The sequence below is a fragment of the Pseudochaenichthys georgianus genome, chromosome 7 (assembly GCF_902827115.2).
Source record: "Pseudochaenichthys georgianus chromosome 7, fPseGeo1.2, whole genome shotgun sequence".
Lineage (NCBI taxonomy): Eukaryota > Metazoa > Chordata > Actinopteri > Perciformes > Channichthyidae > Pseudochaenichthys > Pseudochaenichthys georgianus.
The window spans coordinates 1-13,465 of NC_047509.1; the positions used below are offsets into that span (position 1 = coordinate 1).

A 13,465-nucleotide genomic window follows, 5' to 3' on the forward strand; every position below is an offset into this window, starting at 1 on the left:
TAACCCCCCCCCCCCCCCCCTCAGTGCTCAGGTACTCCTCTGGACCTCAGCGGTTTGTCTCTGGAAGGCATCGCCATCCTGAACATTCCTAGCATGCACGGCGGCTCCAACCTGTGGGGCGAGAGCAAGAAAGGGGACCCTAAAACAGGGGGAGGGGGTCCGGAGGAGCCCGAGGTCATCGTGGACCCTGAGGTCCTCAAAGTCGCCTCCCAAGGTATTTACATTTGACTATATTTATTCGAACCTGCACGGCCCTCCACTGTGACGTCCAGAGGCAGGAGGCAGGCTGACGCTTTCCCCAGGTTCCCAGTTCATTCACTGGGTGTAATGGGTTGTGTTAACGACCCTCTGAGAGCCTCATTAATCAGTGTTTTAATCACTGAGGAGCAGAAGCAGAACGCTCACAGCCTCGTTGAGCTGCTCAGTGGAGCGTTCAGTGAACAGGTGGTCGTTCACACCTCCAGCAGGAGCACCTTCCAGCTGCTGAGGATCAGAGCAACTAAGACAGACTAATGCTTGTTCATGTGTGCGCAATTTTAACGTTGATTTATATTCGTAAGGGAAGCTTGCATCCAGAGGACAAACGTATCACAGTATTGTATCTGGTGTTTCAACATCTGGCCACCAGAGGGCAGCAGAAAATAAATAAATACCACTACAAGTAAACTAAAGAAATTTAAGTTAGATCAAACCAAAATTCAAAAATCTTGATAAAGCTCGAGTAACACCAAATAAAAAAACTCCTAAAATAAACCAAATAAATACGTGTGTGTGTGTGTGTATGTGTGTGTGTGATATTAAACGTTGTGTGTGTGTGTTTCAGACCTGAGTGACCGGCGTCTGGAGGTGGTGGGTCTGGGGGGAGCGATGGAGATGGGTCAGATCTACACCGGGCTGAAGAGCGCCGTGAGGCTGGCCAAGACCTCGCAGATCACCATCAGGTCAGGAACTACTTCTAAAAGTCAACACACGATACTGAGGGTCTCTCGATACTGAGGGTCTCTCGATACTGAGGGTCTCTCGATACTGAAGGTCTCGCGATACTGAGGGTCTCTCGATACTGAAGGTCTCGCGATACTGAGGGTCTCTCGATCAAATCTAAAATTATTAATGAATTAATCAGACCTTTATCACGGTCATGACATGTTTTTAATATATGTTAAGACGTTTTTGTTCTTTAATTCAAATGTATTTGTGAAGAAATTCTGGTATGTGGATATATGTAACATGCTGAAATAATTAACTTTACATATTTAAATCCTGGGTAAAAATCAAATGAGATAAAAACAGAGAAACGCTCAGACGTGTTGCCTTCAGGCTCCAGCGGAGAAACGCTCAGACGTGTTGCCTTCAGGCTCCAGCAGAGAAACGCTCAGACGTGTTGCCTTCAGGCTCCAGCAGAGAAACGCTCAGACGTGTTGCATTCAGGCTCCAGCGGAGAAACGCTCAGACGTGTTGCCTTCAGGCTCCAGCGGAGAAACGCTCAGACGTGTTGCCTTCAGGCTCCAGCGGAGAAACTCTCAGACGTGTTGCCTTCAGGCTCCAGCGGAGAAACGCTCAGACGTGTTGCCTTCAGGCTCCAGCGGAGAAACTCTCAGACGTGTTGCCTTCAGGCTCCAGCGGAGAAACTCTCAGACGTGTTGCATTCAGGCTCCAGCGGAGAAACGCTCAGACGTGTTGCCTTCAGGCTCCAGCGGAGAAACGCTCAGACGTGTTGCCTTCATTCTCCAGCAGAGACACGCTGAGACGTGTTGCCTTCAGGCTCCAGCGGAGAAACGCTCAGACGTTTGCCTTCAGGCTCCAGCGGAGAAACTCGCTCAGACGTGTTGCCTTCAGGCTCCAGCGGAGAAACGCTCAGACGTGTTGCCTTCATGCTCCAGCAGAGACACGCTGAGACGTGTTGCCTTCAGGCTCCAGCGGAGAAACGCTCAGACGTTTGCCTTCAGGCTCCAGCGGAGAAACGGCCAGACGTGTTGCCTTCAGGCTCCAGCGGAGAAACGCTCAGACGTGTTGCCTTCAGGCTCCAGCAGAGAAACGCTCAGACGTGTTGCATTCAGGCTCCAGCGGAGAAACGCTCAGACGTGTTGCCTTCAGGCTCCAGCGGAGAAACGCTCAGACGTGTTGCCTTCAGGCCCCAGCAGAGAAACTCTCAGACGTGTTGCCTTCAGGCTCCAGCAGAGAAACGCTCAGACGTGTTGCCTTCAGGCTCCAGCAGAGAAACGCTCAGACGTGTTGCCTTCAGGCTCCAGCGGAGAAACGCTCAGACGTGTTGCCTTCAGGCTCCAGCGGATAAACGCTCAGACGTGTTGCCTTCAGGCCCCAGCAGAGAAACTCTCAGACGTGTTGCCTTCAGGCTCCAGCAGAGAAACGCTCAGACGTGTTGCCTTCAGGCTCCAGCAGAGAAACGCTCAGACGTGTTGCCTTCAGGCTCCAGCGGATAAACGCTCAGACGTGTTGCCTTCAGGCTCCAGCGATAAACGCTCAGACGTGTTGCCTTCAGGCCCCAGCAGAGACACGCTCATACGTGTTGCCTTCAGGCCCCAGCAGAGACACGCTCATACGTGTTGCCTTCAGGCTCCAGCGGATAAACGCTCAGACGTGTTGCCTTCAGGCTCCAGCGGAGACACGCTCAGACGTGTTGCCTTCAGGCTCCAGCGGAGAAACGCTCAGACGTGTTGCCTTCAGGCTCCAGCGGAGAAACGCTCAGACGTGTTGCCTTCAGGCTCCAGCGGAGAAACTCTCAGACGTGTTGCCTTCAGGCTCAGCGGAGAAACGCTCAGACGTGTTGCCTTCAGGCTCCAGCGGAGAAACGCTCAGACGTGTTGCCTTCAGGCTCCAGCGGAGAAACTCTCAGACGTGTTGCCTTCAGGCTCCAGCGGAGAAACGCTCAGACGTGTTGCCTTCAGGCTCCAGCGGAGAAACGCTCAGACGTGTTGCCTTCAGGCTCCAGCGGAGAAACGCTCAGACGTGTTGCCTTCAGGCCCCAGCAGAGAAACTCTCAGACGTGTTGCCTTCAGGCTCCAGCAGAGAAACGCTCAGACGTGTTGCCTTCAGGCTCCAGCAGAGACACGCTCAGACGTGTTGCCTTCAGGCTCCAGCGGAGAAACGCTCAGACGTGTTGCCTTCAGGCCCCAGCAGAGACACGCTCATACGTGTTGCCTTCAGGCTCCAGCGGAGACACGCTCATACGTGTTGCCTTCAGGCTCCAGCAGAGACACGCTCATACGTGTTGCCTTCAGGCTCCAGCAGAGAAACGCTCAGACGTGTTGCCTTCAGGCTCCAGCAGAGAAACGCTCAGACGTGTTGCCTTCAGGCTCCAGCAGAGACACGCTCATACGTGTTGCCTTCAGGCTCCAGCAGAGAAACGCTCAGACGTGTTGCCTTCAGGCTCCAGCAGAGAAACGCTCAGACGTGTTGGCTTCAGGCCCCAGCAGAGACACGCTCAGACGTGTTGCCTTCAGGCTCCAGCAGAGAAACGCTCAGACGTGTTGGCTTCAGGCTCCAGCGGAGACACGCTCAGACGTGTTGCCTTCAGGTTCCAGCGGAGAAACTCTCAGACGTGTAGCCTTCAGGCTCCAGCGGAGAAACTCTCAGACGTGTTGCCTTCAGGCTCCAGCGGAGAAACGGCCAGACGTGTTGCCTTCAGGCTCCAGCGGAGAAACGCTCAGACGTGTTGCATTCAGGCTCCAGCAGAGAAACGCTCAGACGTGTTGCATTCAGGCTCCAGCGGAGAAACGCTCAGACGTTTGCCTTCAGGCTCCAGCAGAGAAACGGCCAGACGTGTTGCCTTCAGGCTCCAGCGGAGAAACGCTCAGAGGTGTTGCATTCAGGCTCCAGCAGAGAAACGCTCAGACGTGTTGCATTCAGGCTCCAGCGGAGAAACGCTCAGACGTGTTGCCTTCAGGCTCCAGCGGAGAAACGCTCAGACGTGTTGCCTTCATTCTCCAGCAGAGACACGCTGAGACGTGTTGCCTTCAGGCTCCAGCGGAGAAACGCTCAGACGTTTGCCTTCAGGCTCCAGCGGAGAAACTCGCTCAGACGTGTTGCCTTCAGGCTCCAGCGGAGAAACGCTCAGACGTGTTGCCTTCATGCTCCAGCAGAGACACGCTGAGACGTGTTGCCTTCAGGCTCCAGCGGAGAAACGCTCAGACGTTTGCCTTCAGGCTCCAGCGGAGAAACGGCCAGACGTGTTGCCTTCAGGCTCCAGCGGAGAAACGCTCAGACGTGTTGCCTTCAGGCTCCAGCAGAGAAACGCTCAGACGTGTTGCATTCAGGCTCCAGCGGAGAAACGCTCAGACGTGTTGCCTTCAGGCTCCAGCGGAGAAACGCTCAGACGTGTTGCCTTCAGGCCCCAGCAGAGAAACTCTCAGACGTGTTGCCTTCAGGCTCCAGCAGAGAAACGCTCAGACGTGTTGCCTTCAGGCTCCAGCGGAGAAACGCTCAGACGTGTTGCCTTCAGGCTCCAGCGGAGAAACGCTCAGACGTGTTGCCTTCAGGCCCCAGCAGAGAAACTCTCAGACGTGTTGCCTTCAGGCTCCAGCAGAGAAACGCTCAGACGTGTTGCCTTCAGGCTCCAGCAGAGAAACGCTCAGACGTGTTGCCTTCAGGCTCCAGCGGATAAACGCTCAGACGTGTTGCCTTCAGGCCCCAGCAGAGAAACTCTCAGACGTGTTGCCTTCAGGCTCCAGCAGAGAAACGCTCAGACGTGTTGCCTTCAGGCTCCAGCAGAGAAACGCTCAGACGTGTTGCCTTCAGGCTCCAGCGGATAAACGCTCAGACGTGTTGCCTTCAGGCTCCAGCGGATAAACGCTCAGACGTGTTGCCTTCAGGCCCCAGCAGAGACACGCTCATACGTGTTGCCTTCAGGCTCCAGCGGATAAACGCTCAGACGTGTTGCCTTCAGGCTCCAGCGGAGACACGCTCAGACGTGTTGCCTTCAGGCTCCAGCGGAGAAACGCTCAGACGTGTTGCCTTCAGGCTCCAGCGGAGAAACGCTCAGACGTGTTGCCTTCAGGCTCCAGCGGAGAAACTCTCAGACGTGTTGCCTTCAGGCTCCAGCGGAGAAACGCTCAGACGTGTTGCCTTCAGGCTCCAGCGGAGAAAACGGTCAGACGTGTTGCCTTCAGGCTCCAGCGGAGAAACGCTCAGACGTGTTGCCTTCAGGCTCCAGCGGAGAAACGCTCAGACGTGTTGCCTTCAGGCCCCAGCAGAGAAACGCTCAGACGTGTTGCCTTCAGGCTCCAGCAGAGAAACGCTCAGACGTGTTGCCTTCAGGCTCCAGCAGAGACACGCTCAGACGTGTTGCCTTCAGGCTCCAGCGGATAAACGCTCAGACGTGTTGCCTTCAGGCCCCAGCAGAGACACGCTCATACGTGTTGCCTTCAGGCTCCAGCGGAGACACGCTCATACGTGTTGCCTTCAGGCTCCAGCAGAGACACGCTCATACGTGTTGCCTTCAGGCTCCAGCAGAGAAACGCTCAGACGTGTTGCCTTCAGGCTCCAGCAGAGAAACGCTCAGACGTGTTGCCTTCAGGCTCCAGCAGAGACACGCTCATACGTGTTGCCTTCAGGCTCCAGCAGAGAAACGCTCAGATGTGTTGCCTTCAGGCTCCAGCAGAGAAACGCTCAGACGTGTTGGCTTCAGGCCCCAGCAGAGACACGCTCAGACGTGTTGCCTTCAGGCTCCAGCAGAGAAACGCTCAGACGTGTTGGCTTCAGGCTCCAGCGGAGACACGCTCAGACGTGTTGGCTTCAGGCTCCAGCGGAGACACGCTCAGACGTGTTGCCTTCAGGTTCCAGCGGAGAAACTCTCAGACGTGTAGCCTTCAGGCTCCAGCGGAGAAACTCTCAGACGTGTTGCCTTCAGGCTCCAGCGGAGAAACGGCCAGACGTGTTGCCTTCAGGCTCCAGCGGAGAAACGCTCAGACGTGTTGCATTCAGGCTCCAGCAGAGAAACGCTCAGACGTGTTGCATTCAGGCTCCAGCGGAGAAACGCTCAGACGTTTGCCTTCAGGCTCCAGCAGAGAAACGGCCAGACGTGTTGCCTTCAGGCTCCAGCGGAGAAACGCTCAGAGGTGTTGCATTCAGGCTCCAGCAGAGAAACGCTCAGACGTGTTGCATTCAGGCTCCAGCGGAGAAACGCTCAGACGTGTTGCCTTCAGGCTCCAGCGGAGAAACTCTCAGACGTGTTGCATTCAGGCTCCAGCGGAGAAACGCTCAGACGTGTTGCCTTCAGGCTCCAGCGGAGAAACGCTCAGACGTGTTGCCTTCATTCTCCAGCAGAGACACGCTGAGACGTGTTGCCTTCAGGCTCCAGCGGAGAAACGCTCAGACGTTTGCCTTCAGGCTCCAGCGGAGAAACTCGCTCAGACGTGTTGCCTTCAGGCTCCAGCGGAGAAACGCTCAGACGTGTTGCCTTCAGGCTCCAGCAGAGACACGCTGAGACGTGTTGCCTTCAGGCTCCAGCGGAGAAACGCTCAGACGTTTGCCTTCAGGCTCCAGCAGAGAAACGCTCAGACGTGTTGCCTTCAGGCTCCAGCAGAGAAACGCTCAGACGTGTTGCCTTCAGGCCCCAGCAGAGAAACTCTCAGACGTGTTGCCTTCAGGCTCCAGCAGAGAAACGCTCAGACGTGTTGCCTTCAGGCTCCAGCAGAGAAACGCTCAGACGTGTTGCCTTCAGGCTCCAGCGGATAAACGCTCAGACGTGTTGCCTTCAGGCTCCAGCGGATAAACGCTCAGACGTGTTGCCTTCAGGCCCCAGCAGAGACACGCTCATACGTGTTGCCTTCAGGCTCCAGCGGATAAACGCTCAGACGTGTTGCCTTCAGGCTCCAGCAGAGACACGCTCATACGTGTTGCCTTCAGGCCCCAGCGGAGACACGCTCAGACGTGTTGCCTTCAGGCTCCAGCGGAGAAACTCGCTCAGTCGTGTTGCATTCAGGCTCCAGCGGAGAAACGCTCAGACGTTTGCCTTCAGGCTCCAGCAGAGAAACGCTCAGACGTTTGCCTTCAGGCTCCAGCGGAGAAACGCTCAGACGTGTTGCATTCAGGCTCCAGCGGAGAAACGCTCAGACGTGTTGCATTCAGGCTCCAGCAGAGAAACGCTCAGACGTGTTGCATTCAGGCTCCAGCGGAGAAACGCTCAGACGTGTAGCCTTCAGGCTCCAGCAGAGAAACGACCAGACGTGTTGCCTTCAGGCTCCAGCGGAGAAACGCTCAGACGTTTGCCTTCAGGCTCCAGCGGAGAAACGGCCAGACGTGTTGCCTTCAGGCTCCAGCGGAGAAACGCTCAGACGTGTTGCCTTCAGGCTCCAGCAGAGAAACGCTCAGACGTGTTGCATTCAGGCTCCAGCGGAGAAACGCTCAGACGTGTTTCCTTCAGGCTCCAGCGGAGAAACGCTCAGACGTGTTGCCTTCAGGCTCCAGCGGAGAAACGCTCAGACGTCTTGCCTTCACTCTCCAGCGGAGAAACGCTCAGACGTGTTGCCTTCAGGCTCTTAACGAGGCTCGACTCAGACGATGATCCTCGGCTCTTTGCATCACAATCATCCTGCATGCCAAGTCTTCTTTTATATTTAATCTGACATTAAGATGGTTGTTCTGACTCTCTGTTGTTCTGACCCTCTGCTGTGGATCTTGTGCTCCCTCAGGGTGAAGAAGGCGTTGCCGATGCAGATCGACGGGGAGCCGTGGATGCAGCCTCCCTGCACGGTGAACACTAACATGACACTCACAGTTTTTTATTTTCTATTTATTAATAACGGTAGATGTGAACAGATCTGGAACCACAAAGCTTAGTGATATTAAAGTGTTTGTAATTCTCATGGCTGAATAATTTTAATTTTTAGAAATTAATTTTTTTTATGTTCTTTTAAATTAATTAAACGTTTTAGTCTCTTTTTGGGATGTAATTAAATGCATTTCTTTTTTTATTAAATATTTGGAATATTTTAAAATGATTAAACATGTTCTTTCCTTTCCATTTTTATTCTTACATTTTACTTTTGTAAACTGAAATTAATTTAATTGTTTTTTTTACTTTTCTTTATTATTATTTTTATTTTAATGATTACAATTTTAAATACTGAATTCAAACTGCTTGAACCACAGTCATGATATCCACATTGCTGATTATATCAATATATCTCTTTCGTTAAATACTGAACCAATTATATGGACGAATTAAATCCAGGTTTAAAAACAACAACACACATTTGTAATGCTTTAAATGCTTTTCTAAAACTCAGAATTGTGTTAATGATTTTATTATATTTAAATCAACGGGACATTTCTTCTTATTCCAGATCCACATCACTCACAAGAACCAGGCCCGCATGCTGATGGGTCCTCCGAGCAAGTCTTCCGGTTTCTTCAAATAAAAGGAGCCCCTGCCCCTGCACTGGTTTACTGTAAATAATCCCCTTTTTAGGAATAAATCAAAGCAGTCTGAATGTTCTAGAAGAAAACCTGCATCTCTGTAACCGACGCATGGCGCTGTATGGAAACTCCGGTTAGTTTGCATCGTGGAAATATGATGTTTTTTTGTATTAATACTCCACTCTCGCTGCCATATTTAAAGTGAATATATATCACGCTAACAGAAGTGTACTCAGCTTCCTGTGCCTTCACCTGTTCCCTTTATGTCGGCTGTTAGTAGAACAGAGTGTCATCGTGCACTTTGAATATTATCCACGTGGTGTTGCTGTTTCCTCTGTGGCCGTAAAACATCATATTTACTATGTTTTTGGGACTTTTATCATACATGGCTACGGAGGCCCGGGAGTGACAAAACAGCAAAAAATAAAACACGTTTAATTTACAGGTAGAATTGAACTGAGTCGTGCTAAATTAGCTTTCATAATAATTAAATAACGTGTGGGCATGATATGAATTAATTAACACACAAATACATGACGGTAGACCTAGGACCAGGTGGAGGGATTATATCTCTTCGCTGGCCTGGGAGCGCCTTGGGATCCCCCAGTCAGAGCTGGTTGATGAGGGGAAAGGAATGTTTGGGGCTCTCTGCTGGAACTGCTACCCCCGCGACCCGACCACGGATAAGCGGGAGAAGATGGATGGATGGACAAATACATGACTTGTTGAATGCTGAGGTATGATTTTCGTTTTTTTTTGGGAAGAAGTTAAATGAAATTATGCTTACGTAAGGGCATGTCCTCTCATTTTAATCAAGAAATACATTTATATTATACTCGTCCATAACTACAAGTAATTGCACACAAACAAATAACTCCATGGGTTTTGTCTGCACCCTCTTCCTCTCGGCGTGCGGTCTCATCAGTGTTGGGAAAGTTCACTTTCTACATGAACTAGTTCAGTTCACAGTTCACATATTTTAAAATGAACTAGTTCAGTTCATAGTTCATAATTCAAAATTTTGAACTGAAGTTCATGGTTTCAAAAATGAACTAATTTATAGTTCATAGTTCTTTTTTCAATAAGTTGCTGCGAGCTATTATTTGTCTCCTGTACGATGTTAATGGGCCATTTCAATTTTTACAATATCCTCAGAGGGCCGTACAAGTTATTGACCTCTGCTTAAAAAAACTAAAATCACAGCTCATTCATTTCATTCTGTGCAAAGAAAAAGCAACCTCCTAATCCAGATATCTCACCATGACTCGCGTATGCATGCACGTGCACGGTGTGGCGTGACCACCTAAACAGAAAGATAATTTATGGACACAAGATGTGTGCAAATGTATTTAGTTTCCTATCCATGTGAACATGGTTTAAGTGGGGGGGACCTAACCTCCTCTAGAGGGGTCCGGGGGGCGTGCTCCCCTGGCAAGATGTGTTGCACTTTGAGAGCAACATTAGGAGATCTATGGACACATCTCTCAACACCCAAACACAACTGTAAGCAGATTTTCTTTTAATTTATGGATATTTGACAAATCACTACCCTTTCAAACTGTATTCTTCTTTATTAATAACTGTCTTATAGTATTTTATACCTGTTTACTTTATTCTCTTATTTTTTTTATAACTATAATGATCATATAAAGATGTGCCTTGACCTCACTGGTTGTAGACAAAGCTTCTTATATTCGTTAGCATAGCTAGCTAACCAGATGCTAATGACAACAACACAGTTATTGACTGTATGACAGATGAGCAGATCGCCACTGGGCTTACAACTAAAGACACAGACACGCAGAAACTGCGGCATGTGTATGGACTTATCGGTACTGCAATTTCTGAAGTGCTGGAGTGGCGTTCTGGTGCTCTCCGTCAGAACTGCACCCCTGTCAGTCGAGACATATACCACGTGATGACACGTTAGGCTCGTGTTGTGTTCAAGGACCCTGACCTTGGCCAGGAAAAACAGGTACTCGCTTGTTTAATTTTTTTGCGGTCTAGATTTCTTTCATTTTTTTATTTTTTGCGTGTGTTTATAAATTACCTCGAGGGCCGTACCAAATTGTCTCGCGGGCCGTATACGGCCGGAGGCCGGAGGTTCCCCACCCCTGCCGTAGAGTCTCACTCTGAGCGAGTGCTGCTGCAGCTGCTCTCGGCTTCGTCCATACTAATTCATTCATTCATTCATTCATTCATTCATTCATTCATTCATTCATTCAATGCTCGCCGGTTCCGCGGTTCCACATTGTTTGTTGTGAGGAGTCTGATATATTTAGTATATTTATATTTTAGTGCGACAGCCAGGGGTGACAGGCGCGTACGCGTCACAGGCAGCTTGCTGTTGCCAGATTGGGTGGTTTTCCGCATTATTTTGATAAGCCTTTTCGGCTGAAAGGCATATGAAATCTGGCACACTTTTGAACGCCGTTATAATACAGTGCTGAGAATGAACGCACGTTTGAACGCCGTTATACAGCGCTGAGAATGAACGCGTTCTCAATTACGTTCATCTAGCGGAAATACAGTACGTTCAGTTCACGTTCGCCCAAAATATGAACGCGTTCATGAACGATCGTTCATTGAACGCGTTCAGGTACATCACTGGGTCTCATACCCCGTAAAATGTTGAAGTGATGCCAGAAAACAATATTTCTGTTCCTCAAAAATTGTATAATTCCTCCAGAAATCTTGAGTATCAAACAGAGCGTCCGACGGAAGATTTGTTTTCACGGAGCTCCGATGTCACGTTGTTGTTGTTGTTTACATCCGCGGCTACTAATTGATATATCTTATAAACAAGATCAGCGCCACAGTACTCGTATCTTTTTAGAAACAACCCTGTTGAGAAAAAACAAACGACAAAGTAAACAAAGAATCACTCAAGAGCAGCGTAAACATTATTTTAAATTGATTTGTAGTCTGGAAAGTATGAATGTGTGTCTTAAAATATTACAATGTAGTGCTTTCTATACTAATGTAATACAATTAGCCTTAATTTATTAATGTAGTATTATTATTATTGTCACTCCTGGGCCTCCGTACGTTTGCAGAATGTGTGTGTGTGTGTGTGTGTGTGTGTGTGTGTGTGTGTGTGTGTGTGTGTGTGTGTGTTGTGTGTGTGGTGTGTGTGTGTGTGTGTGTGTGTGTGTGTGTGTGTGTGTGTGTGGTGTGTGTGTGTGTGCTGTGTGTGTGTGTGTGTGTTGTGTGGTGTGTGTGTGTGTGTGTGGTGTGTGTGTCAGAGGGGGAAGATAAATGTGTGTTATCTAACTTATTAATTGAGTTTTGTTTGAATTAATTGGTTGTTATTTAAATGCTTTAATCAGTCATATCGTTTCAATATATTCGGATCATGTATTACGCCTGAATTAAGATTTTAATAAATCATATTAACTTCACTCTTTGGTTCCTGTCTTTATTATGTTGTGGATTATGTCTTCCACCACCAGGAGGCGCTGTCCTCTCAGGATCCACTGACTGTGGATAATAGTTTTCTCTCTGCCTCTTTATAATGTAATTCCTCTTCTCAAAACGTAATCTCTGTGTTGTCAAAGCAGGAGTTTGTGCAGAGGATACATATTAGTTTCCCCTGAGTAATGTCAGCCCTTCACTTTAATGAGAGGTTAGTCTGCCAGCGACACATGCTGCATTCAAATGCTGCAGGAAAAACCATGACTGACTTTATCTGCCTCCAACACTTAGAGGTAAAAGTATATGTTGCATTCAATGGGAATACTGAAGAACAATTGTGTCAAAATGCTACTCCATGTTTCGCTACTGTGTACTTCTACTCCACTACAGTTCAGAGGTACATGGTGTACTTCTACTCCACTACAGTTCAGAGGTGCATGGTGTACTTCTACTCACTACAGTTCAGAGGTACATGGTGTACTTCTACTCCACTACAGTTCAGAGGTACATGGTGTACTTCTACTCCACTACAGTTTAGAGGTACATGGTGTACTTCTACTCCACTACAGTTCAGAGGTACATGGTGTACTTCTACTCCACTACATGTATTAATACCTTTAGTCACTTCTCAGATGTGGATGAATGATGTGAAATATAATCAAGTGTTGAATCAGACTTTAGTTCCACCTGGAGTAAATCCACAAGCTACCCTGCAGTCTACAAAGTACTTCAGACTAGCTGCACCTTCACCAGCTTTGAGAACACTTTCATGATCAATCATTATAAAACATATCATATATATTATTCTGAAATGGACCAATCTGCACAACGACTACTTTCACTGTCTTTCACTATATTTAGATGAGAATACTTTTATACTTTCATTTGAGGAATATTTTTAATGCAGGACTTTTACTGTAACAGAGTATTCCTACACTCTGGTACTTCTACGTTTACTCAAGTACAAGATCTGAGTACTTCTACTTTTACTCAAGTACACGATCTGAGTACTTCTACTTTTACTCAAGTACAACATCTGAGTACTTCTACTTTTACTCAAGTACAAGATCTGAGTACTTCTACTTCTACTCAAGTACAAGATCTGAGTACTTCTACTTGTACTCAAGTACAAGATCTGAGTACTTCTACTTTTACTCAAGTACAAGATCTGAGTACTTCTACTTTTACTCAAGTACAAGATCTTAGTACTTCTACTTTTACTCAAGTACAAGATCTGAGTACTTCTACTTTTACTCAAGTACAAGATCTTAGTACTTCTACTTTTACTCAAGTACAAGATCTGAGTACTTCTACTTTTACTCAAGTACAAGAGCTGACTATGTGTACTTGTACTCAAGTACAAGATCTGAGTACTTCTACTATTACTCAAGTACAAGATCTGAGTACTTCTACTTTTACTCAAGTATAAGATCTGAGTACTTCTACTTGTACTCAAGTACAAGATCTGACTATGTGTACTTTTACTACAAGATCTTAGTACTTCTTCTACTTTTACTCAAGAACAAGATCTGAGTACTTCTACTTTTACTCAAGTACAAGATCTGAGTACTTCTACTTTTACTCAAGTCTAAGATCTGAGTACTTCTACTCAAGTATAAGATCTGAGTACTTCTACTTTTACTCAAGTACAAGATCTGAGTACTTCTACTTTTAC

The 13,465-nt window shown here is 48.2% G+C and overlaps 1 protein-coding gene across 1 annotated transcript; it reads left to right on the top strand.

Moving 5' to 3' along the window:
- Nucleotides 1-28: 28 nt before the first annotated feature.
- Nucleotides 29-8,450, top strand: LOC117449674 (diacylglycerol kinase gamma-like). The gene is made up of 4 exons (XM_034087467.2): nucleotides 29-214; nucleotides 824-941; nucleotides 7,650-7,710; nucleotides 8,304-8,450. The coding sequence occupies exons 1-4, from the start codon at nucleotides 94-96 to the stop codon at nucleotides 8,376-8,378; spliced, it is 375 nt and encodes a 124-aa protein (XP_033943358.1). The 5' UTR covers nucleotides 29-93; the 3' UTR covers nucleotides 8,379-8,450.
- The last annotated feature ends 5,015 nt before the right edge of the window (nucleotides 8,451-13,465 follow it).